Below are 23292 nucleotides of genomic sequence, written 5' to 3' on the forward strand. Positions count from 1 at the left end.
TGGACTTTTGTTTTTTGGAGGGGAGTTTTCTGATTACCAATTCAATTTCATTGCTAGTAATCAGTCTGTTGAAATTGTCTATTTTTTCTTGATTCAGTTTTGGAAGGGTTATGTTTCTAGGAATTTATCCATTCCTTCTAGATTGTGAAATTTGTTGGCATATAATTTTTCATAATATTCTCTTATAATTGTTTGTATTTCTATGATGTTGATCTTTCTCCTCTTTTATTTCTGATTTTCAGTTCTCTTTCTCTCTCTCTCTTACTCTCTCTCCCTCAATCTCTCTCTCTCTGTATGTGTGTGTGTGTGTGTGTGTCTGTCTATCTGTCTGTCTCTCTTTTTGATGAGTCCAGCTAAAGGTTTGTCAATTTGGTTGATCTTTTCAAAGAACAAGCTCCTGGTTTTATTGATCCATTCCATTGTGGGGTTTTTTTTGGTCTTGATTTCATTTAATTCTGCTCTAATCTTTATTATTTTTCTTTCTTCTACTGGCTTTGGGCTTTGTTCTTTTTCTAGCTCCTTTAAGTGTAAGGTTAGCTTGTTTATTTGGGATCTCTCTTATTTTTGAATTAGGCGTTTATTAGAACAGCTTTTGCTGCATCTCAAAGATTTTGGACCATTGTATTTTCATTTTTATTAGTCTCCTTGTATTTTTTTATTTCCTCTTTGATTTCTTCCTTGAACCATTTATTTATTGTTTAGTAGAATGTTATTTAGCCTCCATGTATTTGTGTCCTTTTCAGATCTTTTCTTGTGATTCATTTCTAGTTTCATACATACCATTGTGTTCAGGAAAAATGCATGATATGATTTCAGTCTTTTTTAATTTATTGAGACTTATTTTTCTGTCTAACATGTGATCAATTTTGTAAAATGTGTAATGGGCTCTTGAAAAGAATGGGTATTCTGCTGTTTTTAAATGGAATATTCTGAATATCTGTTAGGTCCATCTGGTTTAAAGTGTAATTCAAAGCCACTGTTTCCTTGTTGATTTTCTGTCTCTATGATCTATCCATTGAAATGAGGTGTTAAGGTCCCCTGCTGTTATTGTGTCAATTTCATCCTTTATGTCTTAATAGTTGCTTTATGTATTTCGGTGCTCCCTTATTGGGTGCATAAGTATTTACAATTGTTATGTCCTCTTGTTGCATTGTTCCCTCTATCATTATGCCATGTTCTTCTTTCTCTCTTGTTAGTCTTTGGGTTTGTTTGTTTGTTTTTTTTTAGATTTTATGTATTTATTTGACAGAGAGAGAGCACAAACAGGGGGAGTGGCAGGCAGAGGGAGAGGGAGAAGCAGGCTCCCCACAGCAGGGAGCCCAAGGCAGGACTTGATCCCAGGACCCTGGGATCATGGCCTGAGACAAAGGTAGACACTTAACTGATTGAGTCACCCAGGTGCCCTTTGTTAGTCTTGGTTTTAAAGTCTATTTCGTTTGATGTAAGTATTGCCACCTCAGCTTTCTTTTCACTTCCATTTGCATGATAAATGTTTTTCCATCCCTTCACTTTCAATCTGCATGTGTCTAGAGTTCTGAAGTGAGTCTATTGTAGGCAGCATATAGATACATCTTACTTTTTAATCTGTTCAGTCACCCTATGTCTTTTGACACAAACGATTGGAGCACTTACTTTTTTTTACATTTGAATAACTACTGATAAGTGTGTACTTATTGCCATCTTGTTATTTGTTTTATGGTTGTTTTTGTAGTTCCTCTTGGTTCCTTTCTTTTTCTTTTGCTCAATTCCCCTGTAGTTTGATGGCTTTTTTCAGTGATATGCTTGGATTCCTTTCTCTTTATTTATTGTGTATTTATTAAAGGTTTTTGATTTGTGGTTGCCATTAGGTTCACCAGAACCAGGCATGTCAGGGGTGTCTCCCATGTGGGTTTTGTATGCCCTACTGTTGTGGCTAAGCCACATTTGCCTTCAGTCCAGTCAGCTGCATTGGCCCACTTTTGCCTTTTGTGGGTACACCTGATGGGATTTAGTGCCTGTGCTTTAAGGGACCAATCTAGAGCCACTATGCACTTGCAGTTCGGCAGTTTCAGAAGTCAGAGCAGATGCCTGTCCTCAGCTGCAGTCTCACCAACCTACAGGGCACCCTCTCTGCCTTGTCCCAAAAGGCCTTCATTGGTGGGTGGATCTGGCAGTTAGACCAGATGCCTGCCCCCATTCCATTTGCTGGGGCTGTGCTTGCACCAACCTGCATGGTGATCTCCCAGCCTGTGCTTTGGGAGGCTTTTGTTGGTTGGTGGAGTTGGCAGTGAGACTCAAAATTTGCCCCCAGTCTGTCTGTGTATGCTACATTCACATTGAACTGTAGGGCTTTCTTCCTGTGCTGTCCCTGAGAGTTTTTTGCTGCTGAGTAAGGTCATAGTCAGACTGGATGCCTGCCCCAAGTATGTGTGCTGGAGCTGCAGTGACACCGACCAGCAGGGAACTCACTCTACACTGCCAGCTACAAGGTTCAGCCGCTGGGACTATGGGAACACTGGTGTGTGTGTGTGTGTGTGTGTGTGTGTGTGTGTGTGTGTGTGTTTGTGTGTGTGTGGTTATATTCCCCTCTCCCCAAGGCTAGAGTCACTTTGGAGAGCCACTGGTCCCTGCCAAGACTACTTTTGCAAGGTGTGTTGGGGCAGGATCTACTTTGAAGGGACACCTGCTAAGTGGGGTAGGTTGGATGGGGTGGGAGAGCATGGAGGCAGAGCATGCAGTGTTAGCAAGTTATGTGGATTGTGTTCATGCCATTTCCCACAAGTTTCAGCTGTCCAGGCTGGCAGGGGGACAGAGAAATGGTGTCTGCCAGCTCTTTTGTTCTTGGAGAAGTCTCTTAAAGATTCTCCCTGCTGCTCCAGCACACATTCTGAGATTAGTAAGTAAATCTACACCTCAGTAAATAAATCTGCCATATACCTCAGGCCCTTTCCAAATTGCTGCTTTTATGCTATATTGTGGCTGGGTTATTTATTATGCTGGCTTTTTAAGGGTGGGGATTCAGTTTCCTATTGACCTCTGGATCTCCTGGAGCCGAACCCACTGATTTTTATAGTATTCAGAATTAATCCCTGCTGATTATAAAAACTCATGAAATTGAGCCCCACCAGTTTTTAGAGCCAAATATCATGGTTACTCGTCTTCCCAGTTTGGGCCCCCCATGCCTGGGGTGCCTGATGTGGAGTCTGATGCTCTTGCTTCTCCATGCTTGTGATGTTCCCCCCGTTTGTGGTTAATCTCACCAGAGTGTTGGGTTCCCCACCATGTTTCTGCCCCTTCTACCCTTTTCAATGTGGCCTCCTCTCTGTGATTAACTGTGGAAAGTCTGTTCTGCCAGTCTTTGGGTCACTTTCTGTATTAGTTGCACTCATATGGCTGTTATCTCAGTGTTTCTGTGGGATTTAGTGAGCTCAGGATCCTCCAACTCTGCCATCTTTGCAGAACTCTACATCTCTTTATGTTGTGAATCTGTTACCAAATTATTTTAGCTATAACTGTTTTTAATAATTTTGTCCTTTAACATTTATACTAAAGGTAAGTGGCTAACATACCACCTTGTTACAATATTAACTTATTCAGAACCTCATCATATACTTACCTTTATTAGTGTGTTATGTATTTTCATGTTTTCTTTTTACTTATTAGAATCCTTTTATTTCAGCTTAAAGAACTGTTTCAGCATTTCTTGTAAGGAAATTCTAGTGGTGATAAACCCCCTCAACTTTTATTTGTTTGGGAAAGTCTTCATCTTGCCTTCATTTCCAAAGGAAAGATTTACTGGTAAAGTGTTCTTGGTTGACAATTTTTTCTTTTAGCCCTTTGAATATGTCATCTCACACTTTCCTGACCTGTAAGGTTTCTGCTGAGAAATCAGCTTTTCCCCTAAGGGGGATTCCTTTGTATGAGAGGATTTTTTTTCCCCCTGCTGCTTTAAAAATTCCCTTCTTAGTTTTGGTTTTAGACAGTTTTATTATAATGGTTGTGGAGAAGATCATTTTAGATTGAAATTTTGGGGTGACAGCTTTATGAACTTGAATATCAAATATCAAATCTTTCCCTAGGTTTGGGAAGTTCTCAGCCATTTTATCTTTAAGTTTCTAAGTTTCTCCTTTTCTCTTTCTAGGACCCCAGTGATGCATAGATTGTTTCTCTTGGTGGTATCCCATAAGTCTCACAGGCTTTGGTCATTCATTTTTATTTTTTTATTTTTTATTTTCTGAACTGGGTAATTGCAAATGATCTGCCTTTGAGTTCACTGATTCCTTCTTCTGTTTGATCCGGGCTTCTATTGGAGCTCTCCTGTAAATTCTTCAGTGTAGTCATTGTATTCCTTAGCTCCAAAATTTCTGTTTTTTTTTTTAATGTTTTCTATCTTTGAACTTCCCCTTTTGTTCTTCTATTGTTTTTCTGATTTCATTAAATTGTTGATCTTTGTTCTCTTGTAGCTCTCTGGGCATCTTTAGAACCATTGTTTTGAATTCCTTTTTAGGGTATTTATCTCCATTTTGGGAGATCCATTACTGGAATATACTGTGTTCCTTTGGTGGTGTCAAGATTCCCTGATTCTTCATGTTCCCTTTAGCCTCACATAAGTATCTACATATTTGAAGAAACAGTCACCTCTTCCGAAGGGGCTGGAAGACTAACTTTGCTAAGGAAAACCTTCACCTTGAGGTAGAGTGTGCTATGACCCCAGGTCTCATGATGTAAGGCACCTCAGTGGCATGTGGCATCTTTGGGTTCAAGGAGGCATGATGTCTCATTAGCTCAGGCCACTGGAGTCCATAACATCAACAGCTGTGTGGTATCTGGCAAGTGCTGTGTAGTGTCCATAGTCACTGCAAGGGCTGTTAAGGTTCTAAGCAGCTCCTCCAGGTCCAGTGACTAGGGACCAGAGTTGGAAGTCATAGTGGCCCAAGCCAGTGGTGTACACATACTCAGCTGTGGGGGCCTGCTGAAGTTTTCAGTGTACGGCCAGGGGTCCATTTCAGACACACACATAGTATTGAGGGCAAGGGCCAGGCTGAATGCAGGCACACTAGCAGCTATAGGAGCCCTGGCTGTCTATGTCTTGTGGCTGTGATGTCTCACCAGATATGCAGGAACAGCAATGGAGGCCAGTGATAGTAGATAGGGCCAGATCTGGGCTCACAAACAGCTTCGAGAGCCTTGGCCATTGGGATGTATTCCCATTGCTGCAGGGTCTTGCCACAGACATGCTCATGGTAGCAGAGCAAGTAATGGAAGTTGGGCTGGGGGGCCTCTAGGTGCACATTTGGAGAATCTAGCCCCAAGCACCCACAAGGGGGTGGAGGTCAGCTGTGGGGTTCTGGGCTGCATCTTGCACTTGCACAGCTGCAAAGGCTGGGGCTAGCTGCCTATGTGGATCCCATTCTCTGGCAGGAGTGAGGGGAAGGGAATGGGAAGGGACACAGGCAGCTGGCATCTACAAATGCAAAAACCTGTGTGGTAAAAACTAGTGAAATCTGCAGAGGTCCCTGGTGACTATACTGATCAATCGTTTCTTCTGTGGTGAAAGCTGACAGGTCCTCTCTAAAGAGCAGGTCACTGGGAACCCTGGTTGCTCCTACTGTGTGGCTGATACTGGTAACCCCTGCCCTTCTTCCTTGTTCCTAGTCATCTCTATACATCTCAGGTTTGCTGGTCCCTGGGTGGGGTGAAACCAAAAGCAGGTCCTTCATGCAATACCCAGAAAGACTGGGGAAGCTAGTCCCTCTCCCTGCGTTCCCTTTTCTGGAGAAGGGAATTCTCTAGCTGGTGAGTTCCCTCTTGGCACTGAGCAGGGCCAGCTTGGTAGATGGGGGGATATGGAAAAAATGAAGCATTCTTCCTTCCTCTTTTGTGCAGTTGTTCTCGGGTTTTTGTTCCACTATGTTGAAGTTTCTTAAATTGACTCTTGAGCACTCCAGAACTGTTTGTTTGTAGATAGCTGTCTAATTGTTGATTTTTGTGGGGGCACAGAGGCTGGCTTCCCTTACTGCATCATCTTGGTGACATCAGCTTCTTCTATGTCTATGATGATCCTTTCCCAGTTTCTTTCTTTGGCTTTTTATGATATGTCCTTACCTTAAATGTCAGCTCCATTCAGGTTTCTTTCCTTGACCCTCTTATTATACACTTCAGTCTGTGCACCAGTTCAAGGACGCCAAGCAAACTGATAAAGATCCAACAGAATGTTGCTAATCATCCGTGGGAATCAAGGTTATTACTTTAACATCAGCTGATTCTCTCTCTCTACAAGGTTACTTTTTATAAGCTTTTTAGTATTAATACTAAATAAAGCCTTTCTCATATTATCAGTATATTTCTCCTTTTGCCTTTAGATATTCCTTTCCAGATAAGTAACTCAGTTTTCACTTCTGTTCTTATTTCCTGCACCTCTGACAAGTAGCATAACACAGGGCAGACATACCAGCCCTGGAGCTATGGATCTTTTTTATCAACTTAGTACTTTGTGAACTCCTAGCACATTTGCCTATCAAGATTTATAGTACTGGGGTGCCTGGGTGGCTCAGTCGGTTAAGCGTCTGCCTTTGGCTCAGGTTATGATCCCAGGGTCCTTGGATCGAGCCCCACATCAGGCTCCCCCTGCTCTGTGGAAAGCCTGCTTCTCCCTCTCCCTCTGCCTGCCACTCCCCCAGCTTGTGAGCTCTCTCTCTCTCTCTGTCAAATAAAAAAAAATCTTAAAAAAAGATTTATAGTACTTATTTTCATTTTTTTTCTAAAATCAGATTGAACATATGAAATAGTGTGTTCCTTATATGGGTCTCAGACATTCACTGCATACATATTTACTGATTCCTGAAATATCTTCATTTGTTTTATATATAATAATGTACTGGGCACTGTGCAGCAATCAGCCAATAAAAGGACATAGTCCTGAGGCATTGACTTTTATAGATTATATGATAAAGAAAATATAGATATCTTTAAATGAAAAAAAAATCACTTTCTAAAAAACATGCAACTTAACATGCAAATGAATGTTGTCCCTTCCAGAAAATTTACATTGAAAGGCTGATTAATAAAGGATTTGCATTGCTAATTAATGAACTTGTATTTGACATAAATTACAGCATGTAAACACTACAGGTTTTCTTAGGCAAAATGATCATGTCACATTTTTAAAGATTAATACCCATGCAACTTTGGCTATATGAACTTGTAGTATTGTTAAGGCAGCATGCAGATTCAAGCCTCTCAGCCCTTTGACACATGATGACATGTGAGAATCAATAGTTATGTTTAATTATAGACATATGTAGCTTTTTTAACATTTAGTATTTATTTATATATCTGTAATAGAATACAAGGAGAATATTGAAGGACTTAAGAATATGTATATTGAAAGTGGAATATTCAAACTAATATTTAGTGTGCTGTTTACTAAAATATGATTCCTCTTTTTCCCAACAGAAATTTCTTTCACAATTTAACCCAGGTAAAACATTTTTAAAAAATTTTATATATCCTTCCTATATCACTACTATCTTATTTACCTCTCATCTTTCATGTTTCGCAGAAGAATTTTCCAAAATAATTTTTCAACAAAATTTACTTAAGAGTGCAGCGATATTTTAGATATGGTTTGAGGACCCCTAGAGCTCCACAGACCTTTTCAGGAGATCCATGAGGAGATCCTTTTCCAACCACATATCTGTGTGAGGGTAGATTTTCTCCATATGCTTCCACCAAAATAATATATACAAAACAGCTTGAATGTAAGAGCACAGATGATAATTCAGTTGTCTCTTATTAAGGCAGATATTAAAGACATTTTGTAATGTAAAATGTAAAACAATTTTTCTAATTTTTTGTTTTGGAAAATAGTTATTTTTCATAAAAATATATATCATGTTAACATTTATCAGTTTATTATAGTTTTTCAAATAAATTAATATCTTCAAATCTTCTCAGTTTGTTAATGGTAACATGGTAAATATTGATAGATCTAACCCACATAAAACAAAAGCTCTGTGAGATTCTCAATAATTTTTAAGGCTATGAAGGGGTCTTGAGATCAAAAGGTTTTAACATCTGGTCCAGAGACTCTTAACTATAGGAAACAAACTGAGGGTTGCTGGAAGGGAGGCAGACGGGGGGATGGGGTAATTGGTTGACAGGTATTAAGGAGGTGATGTGATGTGGGTGTGATGAAAGTGATGTGATGAGCACTAAGTGTTATACACAACTGATAAATTATTGAACTCTACATATGAAACTAATTATGTACTATATATTGGCTAATTGAATTTAAATTAAAAAAAAAATCTGGTCCAAGGATGGAAGATGGCAGTGGAGTAGGAGGACCCTAGGCTTGCCTCTTTCCATGAATACAACTAGATACTATCAAATTATTCTAAATGCACCAGAAGTTGACCTGAAGACTGGCAGAATAAACTCCAGAACTACAGGTAGAAAAGAAGCCACACTGAAGAAGGTAGGAAGTGCAGAGATGCAGTTTGGGAGAGAACAGATCATGGCCACTGTGGACGGGAGGGAAGGTGAGAGATAGACTAGCACACAGGGGAGCACACAGGAAAAATGAATCCCCATACCAGTTGGCTTGGAAAGTGAGAGGGGTTGAATTTTGTGAGTTGTTGCAACCAGTGGGGTTTAAAGCCTGGAGTTTTGAAAGTCAGTGAGCTTGACTGGGATACAGCCCAGGGGGTACTGCACTGCTCTTGGGGAGAAGTCAGGCAAACAACTAGCAGACATACAGCATGGAAACAGTGATTGGAAGAGAACCTGCAGCACACATTGGGAAGGTTACTCACTCATTTGTGAGTCCCAGAGAGGCAGCATTCATGGAGAGACACCTCTGGGAACAAAGGAATTGGCCAGAACCATTTCCCTCCCCTGACCCTCAGCACAAGCACAGGGCTCCCTGCAGGAACCAGTGCAGTGCCGACATTCACTAACTAACTTGTGTATACCAAGCCCAACCCCTGATACACACTCCAGGGGAACCACCCATTTGAACCATACTTGCCCAGTCCAGGTGCAGCAGGCCACCTCCCCTAGAAGACCACCCAAACCCCTGCTCACACCACACGTCCCACTGTGGGAGTTTTGCAGAGCCTCTGTTCTGCCAGCAGAGGCAACAGATCTCATATCACAAACAGACCAAAGCACACCTAGTTAAAACATGCCATGTTAAAGCCAGGGACAAGACACTGCCTACAACGAGCAAAGAGAGACTCTGCAGATAACTGGCCTGAAGGATAAAGCAGCCAGGACAAAACAGCAGAGTACATGCAGCACACATTGGAGACATTCCCAGAAGCATCAGGTCCTGGGGAACAGGGGACATTATATGGCAGGGCACTACAGGACCTCTTCTTCATAAGGCCATTACCCTCAAGAACAGGAGACATAGCTAATGTTCCTAACACAGAGAAACAGGCACAGAGATGTAGACAAAACAAGAAGACAGAGAAATTTAGCTCAAATGAAAAACAGGACAAGGCCACAGCCAGAGAGCTAAGTGAAACAGATATAAGTAATCTGCCTTGGTACAGAATTTAAAGCATTGATCATAAGGATACTCACTGGACCTGAGAAGAGTAGAAGACATGAGTGAGACCCTTAACACAGAGGTAAGGAACAATATAGCAGAGATAAAGGGCACAATAAAGAAAATGAGAAACATGCTTCATGGAATGAACAGAGGTTGGAAGAAGGAGAGGAATGAATTCACAACCCAGAAGACAGAATGATGTAAAGTAATCAAACTGAACATGAGATAAAAAAGAATTATGCAAAACAAGAATAGAATTAGGGAACTCAGTGACTCCATAAAACATAATAACATTCATATTATAGAAATCCCAGGAAAGGAAGAGAGAGAAAAGGGGTCAGAAAATTTATTTGAAGAAATAATAGCTGAAAACTTTCCTAATCTGGGGAAAGAAACAAATATCCAGATCCAGGAGACACAGAGAACCCCCATCAAAATCAACAAAAGCAGACACACACCAAGACATACTGTAATTAAATTGGCAAAATATAGTGATAAAGAAAAAATTTTTAAACCAGCAAGACAAAAGAAGAAAGTAACTTACCAGGGAAAATCGATAAGGCTAGCAGGAGATTTTTCAACAGAAACGTTCCAAGCCAGATGGAAGTGGTACGATACACTCAAAAGTGCTGAATGGGAAAAATCTGCAGTTGAGAATACCCTATCCAGCAAGGTTATCATTCAGAAAAGGAGAAGAGATAAAGAGTTTCCCAGACAAGCAAAAACTAAAGAAGTTCATGATCACTAAACCAGCCCTGCAAGAAATATTAAAGGGGACAGTTCGGGTGGAAGGGAAAGACCAAAAGTGATAGTATAAAGGTAGGAATCACAAAAGCAGTAAAAATGAATATTTCTGTAAAAAAAAAAAGTCAAGGAATTCACAAAAGTATGTGAAATATAACAACATATATTGAAAATGTGGGGGAGGAGGAGAGTAAAGAATGGGTTCAAACTTTAATGACCATGAACTTAATATAGACTGTTACATGAAGAAGAGGTTTTATATAAACCTGATGGAAACCACAATCAAAAACCACTAATAAATATACAAAGAATAAAGAGAAAGAAACCCAAACATATCACTAAAGAAAATCAGCAAACCCTGAAAAAGAGAAAGGAAAGAATCAGAGAAAATCTGACTGCAAAACTCATTTCCATAACCCAGTGTGTATAAGATTCTCATAGAAAACAAACCCTCTGAAAATAACCTCAAAGTAAAAGGTATAAACCACACACACACACACACACACACACACACACACACACACACACACGCAAAACAGTCTGGAATAGATACATAAAAATGGAGAAAGTTCATACTATTGAAAGCTAAAAATGAGAAGCATCTGAAAGACTACTAAATCCATATTTAAAGTATTCAAAGGGATAACAGAAGGAATTGAAATAAAAAACAAACTGAGGGTTCTAGAGGAGAAGGGATGGGGGGGATGGGTTAGCCTGGTGATGGGTATTAAAGAGGGCACGTTCTGCATGGAGCACTGGGTGTTATACCCAAACAATGAATCATGGATCACTACATCAAAAACTAATGATGTAATGTATGGTGCTTAACATAACATAATAATAAAAATAAAATAAATTAATGTAAAAAAAAAACAATTATATAGCATTCAGAAATTGAAGAACCTCTCAGTAAAATGTCTTGAAATGAAAAAATAGGATCTAAAAATAAAAATTCAATAGCAGTTTCAATAGAAGACCAGACACAGTTGAGAAAATTACAGAATCAGTGATTTGGAATAGGAATCATGCAGAATGCAGTGCATAAAAATGAAGATATGGAAAATATCTAAAGAGTTAAGAGACATAGAGAATAGACTGAAACAGTTTATCATACTGCATATATCATATCGTATAATAGGAGTTCCAAAAAGGGAATAAAATGAATTGGACATAATACTGAAAGAGATGATTATGGAGAATTCTTCACAATTGAAGACATGAATACTCAGATATGTGTATCTGAGTAATAGTGAACAAATGAACCATATAATATGCTAATAAATTTAAATAAGCATTGACAAAACTTTTCAATAATTTTTTTTAAAAAACAAAATAAAATTAAAAAGCTAGCCATAAAGAGTGGAAAATGAAGGGGGATTTGGGTTTGAAATTGTTTGAGGTCCTTATAAGCATTCAGGATAGGGATACTGGATTAACTTTAGCCTACATTAAATATGCATGTAAAATGTAAGACTATCCATTAAAGTAATAGAAATAAATATGTAATTTCTAAAATTTCTAAAAAGTAGAGTTCTGGAAGAAGAAATTTTAAAATGCTAACAGTTTAGTAGAAGGTAATGAAACACAAAATAAGGGAAAATTAAGCATAGAATATAGGGACACAAAAATAAGGTTTTCAAAATCATTTAAATTAAATTAGTAATCAATATTGTGATTGGATTAAATTCACCCATTAAATGACAGAAACTCCAGAAATCTGATTTTAATAAAAGTTACATAGTTAAAACAAAGAATAACAAAAAATTTGGAAAGAAAATGATGCAAACAGGCTAATACTATCAAAAGGAAACTGGGGAGCGGGCCCCGGTGGCTCAATTGGTTGGGCATCTGCCTTCGTTTCCAGTCATGATCTCAGGATCGAGTTCCATGTCGGGCTCTCTGCTCAGGGGGATGCCTACTTCTCCCTCTTGCTCTGCCTGCTTATCCCCCTGCTTGTGCTCTCTCTCTCTCTGTATCAAATAAATAAATAAAATGTTTTCTAAAAAAGGAAACTGGAGTGATGATATGAATGTCAAAAGATACGTGAAGCCCAAAAACTTTCAAAGACATGAAGAGGGAAATTATTTCACGATAATAAAAAAAATCTGTGCTTAACAATGTACTCTCACCTGATCATAAAGAAGATAGGAATTTCCCTCAACTCATTTTCTGAATCCAACACTACTTTAAAACCAAAAGCAGGCAAACAGAAAGTTAGGAAGGGAGGGGGGGAAGAAAGTGTAGACAAATATCCTTGTATATATAGGTGCAAAAATTCTACACAAATATTAGCAAATGGAATCCAGCAATATATTAAAAGAATACATTGAAAAGGACCAGTATCTTCCAGAATGCAACATTGGTTCAATACCAAGAAAGCTGACGACAATATCCATTCCATCAACACAATAAAGATGAAAATAAATGATCACATAGTAAATTTAAAAATTGAATAGACATTCCTAATGAAAACACCAAGCAAAATAAGTTTAGAAGGGAACCACTTGGTTTTAATAAAAAACATTGACTTTTCAAATAACTATAAATAATTATTACAAATTATAAAATACTTCTGATTCAACTAAAATCAGGAACTGGACAGATGTGCTCAGTATCATTATTATTTAACATTGTCTTGAACATAATAGTGTAAGTAATAAGACACAAAAAAAGTACAATATTACAAATTTATAATAGCAATAAAGACTATAAAATACGAATAAATTTAACAAGAAAGACACAGAACCTGTAGCAAGAGCCACTCTCAAATTTTGTTAAATGAGGGACACTGGGTGATATATGGAACTATTGAATTACTATATCGTATGCCTGTAGAATGTAATTCAGGCCTTATAAGAGTTGACACTGCAGAATTTCAATGATGTATATACTTGCATGAGAAAAAGAGAATATGTGAAGTGTGTATAATATGACCCAATTTTGTTTTTAAAACCCTTAAAATGCCTTTTTAAAAAATAAATAAATGTAAATATGTATTTGTGTACATGTCTGCAAACATATAGTGTGGAGAAAAATAAGGAAGGATACACACTAGTTGTTTAAATCAAGTTGCATAGATTGAGAGAGGCTTAATAGGTGAAGGGAATATAAAGGTGAAATAAAACCCTGCTATAAAAAGCATGGAAGGAAGGAAGGAAAGAAGGGAGGGAGGGCAGAAATATATAGGGACAATATACAATTAAGGCAAACAGGTGAAATAGGATAAGCAGGAATGTCATATAATTATAAAAGGAATAAAATCTTCATATATGTGTATATGTGTGTGTTTAAAACCACCTAACCAAAACACAGATCAAGATACAAAACATATAGATGTAGAAGTTCTTAAAGGACTTCCCCAAATTAGTAAATAAAAGACTAACAACCCAATAGAAAAATGGAAAATAGGTAAAGGAAATGAACAAATAGTTCACAAGACAGGAAATACAAGTGGAACTTGAACATATGGAAAGATGCTCAAACTTTTTTATAAATAAAAGAGAGTCAGGTTAAAACTGCATCAAAGTACCATTTTTCACCCATCAGACTGGCAAATTATAAATGTGACAATACACTATGTTGGGAAGGCTGTGAGGAAAGAAGAAATCTCATACACTGCTGGTGTGACAGTATATTAGTGGAGCTGCTATGAGAACAATTTAGCAGTATCTATGAAAATTACAAATGCATATACTTTATGCCTCAACAGTTACACTTTTAGGTATAGTCCAAGGTACAAAATAACTATAGCATTGATCATAATGGCAAAGGATTGAGAATGAATGTTTATTAGTAAGTTACTAGTTACTTATGATTCCTCCATAATTTGGAATAATAAGCAGTAGAAAAATTAATGAGAATATGTAAATATATCTAAAATATAACTTTAAGTGAAGAATATAATGTTTGAAAAGTGTATTTAGCATACTTACATTTATATAAAAAGAAAAAATAACATCTTAGTTATGTACAAAAATTTTACAGAAATATAAAGAAAACTTACTAGTAGTAGATACTTGTGGGGTGCAGATGGAGTACAGAGTGGGAGAGACAATTTTCACTTTATTTTTAATATAATTTTTTAACTATGTGAATAAATTGTCTATTCAAGAAAAAAATTAACAAGAAAGAAAAAAAATTAGATCTGCATCTATTGAAATGGCCGTGGCGTCTAAGTAACAAAGGCGAGTTAGGAATAACATGTATTATGTGATTTCATTTTTGTAAAAAGTGCAGGGGTGAGGGGTCGCTGTGTCTAATTATGATTGTAGAGAAAGAGACATACACAATCATACAGAGTTTTAAAATTAGTTACCGCAGGAGTGTAGATGGATCTTAACTCTTCCTTCATAGGTCTTTGGTCTATTTCCCTTGTTAAAAACACACAACACTTTTGATATTTTTAATGGGCTAATCAAAATTTTTTAAATAAATAAAAAAATTTTATGGTTGTGTTTTGCCACAACTAAAAATGAAATTTGTCCAAAATGTAAAGAAATGCAAATACTTTTTATTTTGTAGGTTGTTGTTATATGGATATATGATCCAGAAAATGCAGACCCCAATGAGTTGCTGTGGAATGCAAATGAACCTTCACTAGTAGGTGGAAACATTACTATTATCACAAAATAATATGCTGTTTCCTTTTTAAGGGCTCTGAATAATATATTTTAAGTATTCCAGAACTAACTAAATACACCTTAATTGTCCATTATCTTTAGCCATTGTAGTGATTTTGAGCTACTGCTCAATCGCCACAATTATAAATCTTTCTCTTGAATTCTACTGAGCATTGTCTGTAATTTCTATGAACTGCATTATTCATGAAGATGCTAACCTTCAAAGCGCTTTAAAGATATTCTTTGTGCATCTATCGTAAAACCATGCTTCAAAAATCTGTCCAGTCCCTTACTGAATCCTTTACCACTTGGAGACTAGTGAATTTCCTAAAGGTGCAGTGTCCCAGATAAATACAGATGGTTTTCTTTTCTTTTTTTTTAATTTTATTTATTTATTTGACAGAGAGAGACACAGCGAGTGAGGGAACACAGGCAGGCGGAGTGGCAGAGGGAGAAGCAGGCCTCCTGCAGAGCAGGGAGCCCGAGGTGGGGCTCGATCTCATGACTCTGGGATCGTGACCTGAGCCGAAGGCAGACGCTCAACGACTGAGCCACCCAGGCGCCCCAATACAGATGGCTTTCAATTTATGGTGGCTTGACTGACGGTTTTTCAACTTTACCATAGTGCAAAAGTGATCTGCATTCTATAGAAATTGTACTCTGAACTTGGGTCTTTTTTCCCCCTAGACTGGCGTACTAGCAATATGTGGTGTGATACCATCGCATGACGCTAGGTGGCAGCAGTGATCACAAGAGTAAATCCGTACACTTATAAACTCTTCTGAACCCATACAACCATTGTTTTAACTTTCAGTACAGTATTCAATGATTCACAGGAGATATTTAACACTTTATCATAAAACAGACCTTGTGTTAGATGATTTTGCCTAACTGTAGGCTAATGTAAGTGTTTTGAGCACATTTAAGGTAGGCAAGTCTAAGCTATGATGTTTGGTAAGTTAGGCGCTTTGAATGCATTTTTGACATATCCCATTATAATTCAAGGAATATTTGTAAGTCCTTTCTCTTATTTGTTACAAATTTACCTCTTTCAAGATTTAAGTTCTGTCTTCTGTTACAATTAAAGTGTGTTGAAGAGAAATATAAAATGAGCAGTTTTAATCTCATATGACTAATGAGTCAGGATCTGATTTTTGAATAGCATGTTACATGCCTCTTGGTAATGAAATTCACAAGAGATGGACTAATAAAGCAGAATGACAACCTATCAATTAATTGTTTTATTTGGCAAGTGGCTTTAGAGGGAATAAAATTAATCAATTGTAATTAAAAACTTTAAGCATTACTGTTAATTTCTAATCTTTCTAAGTGAAAATATGTGCATTTTAACATTATTTTGTCCATGCATACCTAATACTTCGCTTTTTTTAAATTTCATGTTTATTCACTACCATGTCATTCTCATAAAACCTTTCTATGGCTCTTGGTTACCAACAGCAGACTCTTGACTCTTAACATGGCACACAAAGCCTTGGAATATTCTGTCTCTGCCACCCTTCTCTGGCCTCAGCTCTCCACGTGTCCTACCTCCAGCAACAGCAGCACTCTGCTGTTTCCTTGCACACACCTGCTGTTCCATGGCTCTGAGTCTCTGCCTATGCTGTTCCATCTATGGTAACTGCTCATTCCCTATGTTCATCTTCTCATATTTTCCGTCTCAAGTCAAGTAACTGCCCTCTAAGAGGCTTGCCTTGACCAAATCAGGATTTTTTTCATATATGTAGTTTTAGGGCATTATTTTAATGCTACAGTTTTGGTAAATCATCAACAAAACAGCTCTGGTAAAATAAATATAAATTCTCTGTTTGCGTTTTTATCAGCCAACATGTAATGTGACTGACGGGCATTCAAATCATAATCCCACCCTTTACTCTTCATTCTCTTCCTGAACCACCTCTGACTTTGAACTCTAAATATTCCCTTATCTTTAACTCATTCCTGTATTTTATTACCTCTTTGAACCTCAGCCCATCCCTGCCTCTCATTAACTTCCCCTATGAGCCTTACCCTATGCCCAACACCCACACCAGGGAAAAAGTTGGGTATAGCTCAGGGGTGGGGTACAGAATAACTTATTGGTACAATTTAGTTTAAAGGTATTAAAAAGGTCAGGGTTTTATTTTGAGGTTTTTTTCTTGAACACTTTAACTGTGAATTATATCATGAAGAAAAAAGCATAAAAGTTGAGTATACAGTTTAATGAATAATAATTAGCCATATGACCACTATCAAGAAGTAAAACACTAACAATAGTACAGAAGGTCCCCATATGTGCCACCTGCATGGACATAATTTCTCCCTCTACCTTAGAAGTACTTGATGGATATAATCCCTTTGTTCCCTCTAAAGGTAACCATTATTCTGAATTTTACAGTAATAATTGCTCTGCTTTTATTTTTATTTTGCCTCCTGATTCCTAAACAATGCTGTTTAGTAGGTTTTGGGTTTGTGTTTATTTTCTGCTTTATATAAATGGAATCATGTTTTATATACATTGTGCATATTCCTTTTTGGGGAATCTACTTTATATAAGATTTGTGTTATAATGTACCTATAGTTTATTCATTTTTGTTCCTGTATGACATTTCATCATTTCAACACACTATACATTTTTTATCCATTCTGCCATTGATGAATTTTGGGTTGGTTTATGTTTTGTTTTGTTTTGTTTGTGATGAGTGTTGGTTTCTTTTTTTGTTCAGCTTTATTGAGATGCAAATGATATATAATATTGTATAAGTTTAGATGTACACTGCTGATTTGATACACTTATATATTATGAAATGATTACCACAGTAGCATTTTTTAACACCATTATCTCCTCACATAATTACCATTTCTTTTCTGTGGTAGGGTTATTTAAGATTTATCCTCTTATGAACTTTCGAGTATTTAATACTGCATCGTTAACTATTTACCATGCTATTCATTCGATTCCCAGAATTAATTCATCTTATAACTGGAAGTTTGTACCCTTTGACCACCATGTCCCCATTTTGCTCACCCCCTCAGACCCTGCAAACACTATTATACTCTGTTTCTATGAGTTCACCTTCTTTTTGATTCCACAAACAAGCATATCATACAGTATTTGTCTTTCTTTGTCTGACTTACTTCACTTAGCATAATGCCCTCAAGGTCCATCCATGTTGTTGCAAATGGAGACATTTCCTTCTTTTTATGGTCAAATAATATTCCATTGTATATAAATACCACAACTTCTTTGTCCTTTCATCCTCTGATAGACAGATTGCTTCTATATCTTGGCTATTGTAAATAATGCTGCAATAAACATAGGGGTGCATGGATCTTTTTGGATTACTGTTTCCATTTTCTTTGGATAAATATCGAGTAGTGGAATTATTGCATCATACAGTATTTCTATTTTTAATTTTTTGAGGAACCTCCATACTGTTTTCCACAGTGGCTGCAGCAATGGACATTTATATTCTCACCAACAGTGCACAAGAATTCCTTTTTCTCCACATCCTCATGAACACTTATTATCTTTTTTATTTTAGCCATTCTGACAGGTGTAAGGTGAGGCATCTTTTCATGTACCTGCTGGCTATCTGTATACCTTCTTTGGGGAAAAGTCTATTCAGATCTTCTGCCCATTTTTAATTGGATTGCTAGTCTTTTTGCTATTGAGTTGTATGGGTTTTTGTACATTTTGGTTATTACCCCCTTAACAGATACATGATTTGCAAATATTTTCTCCCACTCTGTAGGTTGCATTTTCATTTTGTTTTTCATTTTGATTTCCTTTGCTATGCACATATGATTTCTTTTTTTGGATTTTATTTTTATTTTATTTTATTTTATTATGTTATGTTAGTCAGCATACAGTACATCATTGGTTTTTGACATAGTGTTCCATGAGTCATTGTTTTCGTATAACACCCAGTGCTCCATGCAGTATGTGCCCTCCTTAATACCCATCACCGGGCTAACCCATCCCCCCACCCCCATCCCCTCTAGAACCCTCAGTTTGTTTCTCGGAGTCCATAGTCTCTCATGGTCGTCTCTCCCTCCGATTTCCCCCCTTCATTCTTCCCTTCCTTCTGCTAATATCCTCCATGTTATTCCTTATGTTCCACAAATAAGTGAAACCATGTGATAATAGTCTTTCTCTGTTTGACTTATTTCACTTAGCATAATCTCCTCCAGTTCCATCCATGTTGATGCAAATGTTGGGTATTCATCCTTTCTGATGCCTGAGTAATATTCCATTGTATATACGGACCACATCTTCTTTATCCATTCATCTGTTGAAGGGCATCTCGGCTCCTTCCACAGTTTGGCTATTGCAGACATACCTCTGCCTTACAATAACAATGTGGGACCCTTCCTCTGCGGAGCCTGTGGATGGAATTCCAAAGTCAACCCCATCCTATAATAAGGAAGCAATGAAGCAGTGAGGCAGTACTCCTTCCCTATGGTGCCTGTCGGCAGGACTCTGAATAACCTCTACCCTGTAATAACAAGGAAACACAGCTTCCCCCCCGCAGCTAGTGCTGTGGGGACTATTGGGTGGAGTCCTCTCTTCCTGTTAACACGAAAATGGAACAAAACAGCCCTGTAGTAGCTCTATAAGTTAAATTGACATTTGAAGCACAATCCACAAAAGTGATCTAGGACATGCATTCTGATCCTAAACAAATTGACTACCTGATAACGTAAAAGATTTAAATAGGAATTAGAATCTTATTATATAATACTTAAAATATTCAGGGGATACAGTCCCAAAATTACTCATCAGACCAAGAAAAAGGAAAGTCTCAATTTAAAAAAGACAATCAATAGATATATGATACAAATGTCATGTGATTAGAACAAACAGTGAAGTAAAAGAAACATTTCTAAACTGTAGCCAGATCTTAAAAGATATGTTATTTTAACAACGAGGAGATATCATGTACATTTCTGTTTAATCTCTTTGGGTTTTTAAGAATTTCCAATTTTAATCTTTGTCTCAGGATTTTTTTTCTAATAATGACTTATTGCTATAAATATTTGTTTACAGATTCATTTTCTTCCTACTGATTTCTTGTGGAAAATCACTCTAAAAGAAAACATAGGTTTTAAACTTTTTTAATAAGAATACTTTGTTGTTTAGAATTCAGTGATGTCTTCTGAATTTTATGAGTTGATAAGATTTTCTAATTATAATTAAATATATATCTATCAGATAGTATTAGATAGCATTTGATTTTATATAATTATTAGCTATGTATTTAATTACATAAAATTAAATATAAATTTCTATTTATAAATAAACATAAAATTAAACAAATCTAATTAAATATATATTTAAATGCTTTACTAAACATGTATGTATAATTTATATTAATTGCAATCTTAATTATTTTTCTTAGTGTCTTTTACCTTCAGAGGTGAAATCTCTTAGGAACTTATATGCATTGAGAAAAAATATCCAAAACTTAGAAATAAGGCAAAAAGATGACTGAATGTTCTTTCAGTGTCATATTGGAGAACTGTCTAACAGGCCCTCCCCAGGATCCCTTAGATATTTAAAGGAATGTACTTTTTGAAAAAACGTGTAAAATAAACATAAACATTTATCATTTTAATAACTACTTTAAGTGTACAGTTCAGTGGCATTAAGTACATTCTTATGGTTGTGCTTCTGTCTCTAAGAATTTGACAATTCTAAGTACCTTATATAAATGGAATCATACAGTATTTGTCTTTTTGTGACTGACTTCACTTAGCATAATATAGTCAAGGTTCATCCATGTTGTAGCATGAATTTCCCTTCTTTTTAAAGCTAAATAATATTCCATTGTATGCATTGCAAAGGAAACAACAAAACTAAAAGACAATCTACTGAATGGGAGAAGATATTTGCAAATAACATATCTGATAAAGGGTTAGTATCCAAAATATATAAAGAACTTATAAAACTCACCAAAAAAGCCCAAGTAATCTAATAAAAAATGGGTAGAAGACATAAACAGACATTTCTCCAAAGAAAACATACAGATGGCCCTCAGACACATGAAAAAATGCTCAACATCACTCATCATCAGGGAAATGCAAATCAAAACCACAATGAGTTATCACCTCATGCCTATTGGAATGGCTAAAATCAACAACACAAGAAACAAGTGTTGGTGAGGATGTGGCAAAAAAGGAACCCTCATGCACAGTTTTTGGGAATGCAAACTGGTGCAGCCACTGTGGAAGACAGTAGGGAGGATCCTCAAAAAATTAAAAATAGAACTACCCTATGATCCAGCAATCACACTACTAGGTAATTACTCAAAGAATATAAAAACAGTAATTCAAAGGAATACATACACTCCTATTTTTACTGGGGCATTATTCACAATAGCCATACTACAGAAGCAGCCCAAGTGTCCATCAGTTGATGAATAAAGAAGATGTGGTGTATATATATATATATATATATATATATATATATATATATATATATAGTATTCCATTGTGTATGTAATTTGTATATATATTCCATTACTATATAGTATTCCATTACTATATATATGTAAAATGTATATTTATAAAATGGAATATAATGTATACATATATACATAATATATATACATATGTAATATATGTATATATAATATGTATGTACATATATAATATTGTACATATTGTATATATGCATATATAGTATATAATGTATATATGTATACAACGAAATGTTATTCAGCTATAAAAAAGAATGAAATCTTGCCATTTGCAACACATGGATGGATCTAGAGCATATAATGCTAAGCAAAATAAGTTAGTCATAGAAAGACAAATACCATATGATTTCAGTCATATGTGGAATTTAAGAAACAGAAGAAATGAACAAAGGAAAAAAAAGAGAAAGATAAACCAAAAAACAGACTCTTACCTATAGAGAACAAACTGATGATTACCTGGGGGGATGGGTGAAATAGGTGATGGGAATTAAGAGTATGCATAATTATCTCGATGAGCACGGGGTAATATATGGATTGTTGAGGCACTATATTGTACACTGGAAGCCAATATAACACTGTATTTTAAATATACTGGAAACAAAATAAATTTTTAAAAAAGAATAAAAAATATTCCATTGTATGTATATACCACATTTTGTTTATCCATACATATTTCAGTGGCATTTGGGTGATTCTACATTTTGGCTATTATAAAATGTTGCCATGAAAAAATAAAATAAAATAAATAAAATAAAATAAATTGTCATGAACAAAGGTGTACAAATATCTTTTTTTTTAAGATTTTATTTATTTATTTGACAGAGAGAGATACAGCAAGAGAGATAACAAGCAGGGGCAGTGGGAGAGGGAGAAGCAGGCTTCCTGCCCAGCGGGGAGCCTGATGTGGGGCTTGATCCCAGGACGCTGGGATCATGACCTGAGCCGAAGGCAGACGCTTAACCAACTGAGCCACCCAGGCGCCCCTGTACAAATATCTTTTTGTGTCCTTGCTTTCAAAACTTTTGAGTTGTGAGTTTCCAAAAGTGGAATTGCTAGATCCTGTGGTAATTCTGTTATTAATTTTTTGAAGAACTGCCATACTGTTTTCCATAGCAACTGTACCATTCCCACCAACAGCGCACAAGGGTTCCAATTTCTCCACTGCCTCACCAACACTTATTTTCTGTTGCTTTTTTTCAGTGTTATGAGGTATAATGGACAAAATTGTTTATTTTTAGTGTATACAACTTGATGTTTTGATATATGTATGCATTGTGAAATGATTGCTCCAAATTAATTAATATATCCATCACCTCCCATGATTTCCATTTCTCTTTTACTTTTTCTTTGTGTGTGTGGTGAGAAGTACATCTACCCTTTTAGCAAATTACAAGTATACAATATGGTTAACTATAGTTATGTTGCTATACATTAGATCTCTAGAACTTACTCAACCTGCAGAACTAAAACTTTGTACACTTTAGCCAACATCTCCCCATTTTGCCCCTGGTAACCACCATTTTATTATCTGCTTCTATGAGTTTGACTTTTAGATTCCACAAAAAACTGAACTCAAGCAGTATTTGTCTTTCTGTGTCCAGCTTATTGCACTTTGTATAACATCCTCCAGGTTCATCCATGTTGTCTCAAATGGCAGGATTAGCTTCTTTATTAAAGCTGAATAATATTCCTTTGTGTATACATATACCACGTTTTCTTTATTAATCTATCAGTGGACACTTTGATTGCCATATCTTGGCTGTTGTGAATAATGGTGTAGTGAACATAAGAAGGCAGATATCTCTTTGATATTCTGTTTACATTTCCATTGGATACATCCCCAGAAGTGGGATTGCCAGATCATATGGTAGTTCTATTTTTAATTTTTTGAGGGACATCCATATTGGTTTGT

At 36.4% G+C, this 23292-nt stretch overlaps 1 protein-coding gene across 2 annotated transcripts in view; it reads left to right on the forward strand.

Annotated features, from left to right (window-relative positions):
- Window positions 1-23292, forward strand: part of CATSPERE (catsper channel auxiliary subunit epsilon) — a 173246-nt gene that overhangs the window by 48892 nt on the left and 101062 nt on the right. For both annotated transcript variants that reach the window (XM_027612349.1, XM_027612351.1), the window contains 2 exons: window positions 7435-7459; window positions 14804-14881. In XM_027612349.1, coding sequence (XP_027468150.1) covers window positions 7435-7459; window positions 14804-14881 — 103 coding nt within the window. The remainder of the gene's footprint in view (window positions 1-7434; window positions 7460-14803; window positions 14882-23292) is intronic.

This window comes from Zalophus californianus, chromosome 10, assembly GCF_009762305.2.
Source record: "Zalophus californianus isolate mZalCal1 chromosome 10, mZalCal1.pri.v2, whole genome shotgun sequence".
NCBI classification, from domain to species: Eukaryota; Metazoa; Chordata; class Mammalia; order Carnivora; family Otariidae; genus Zalophus; species Zalophus californianus.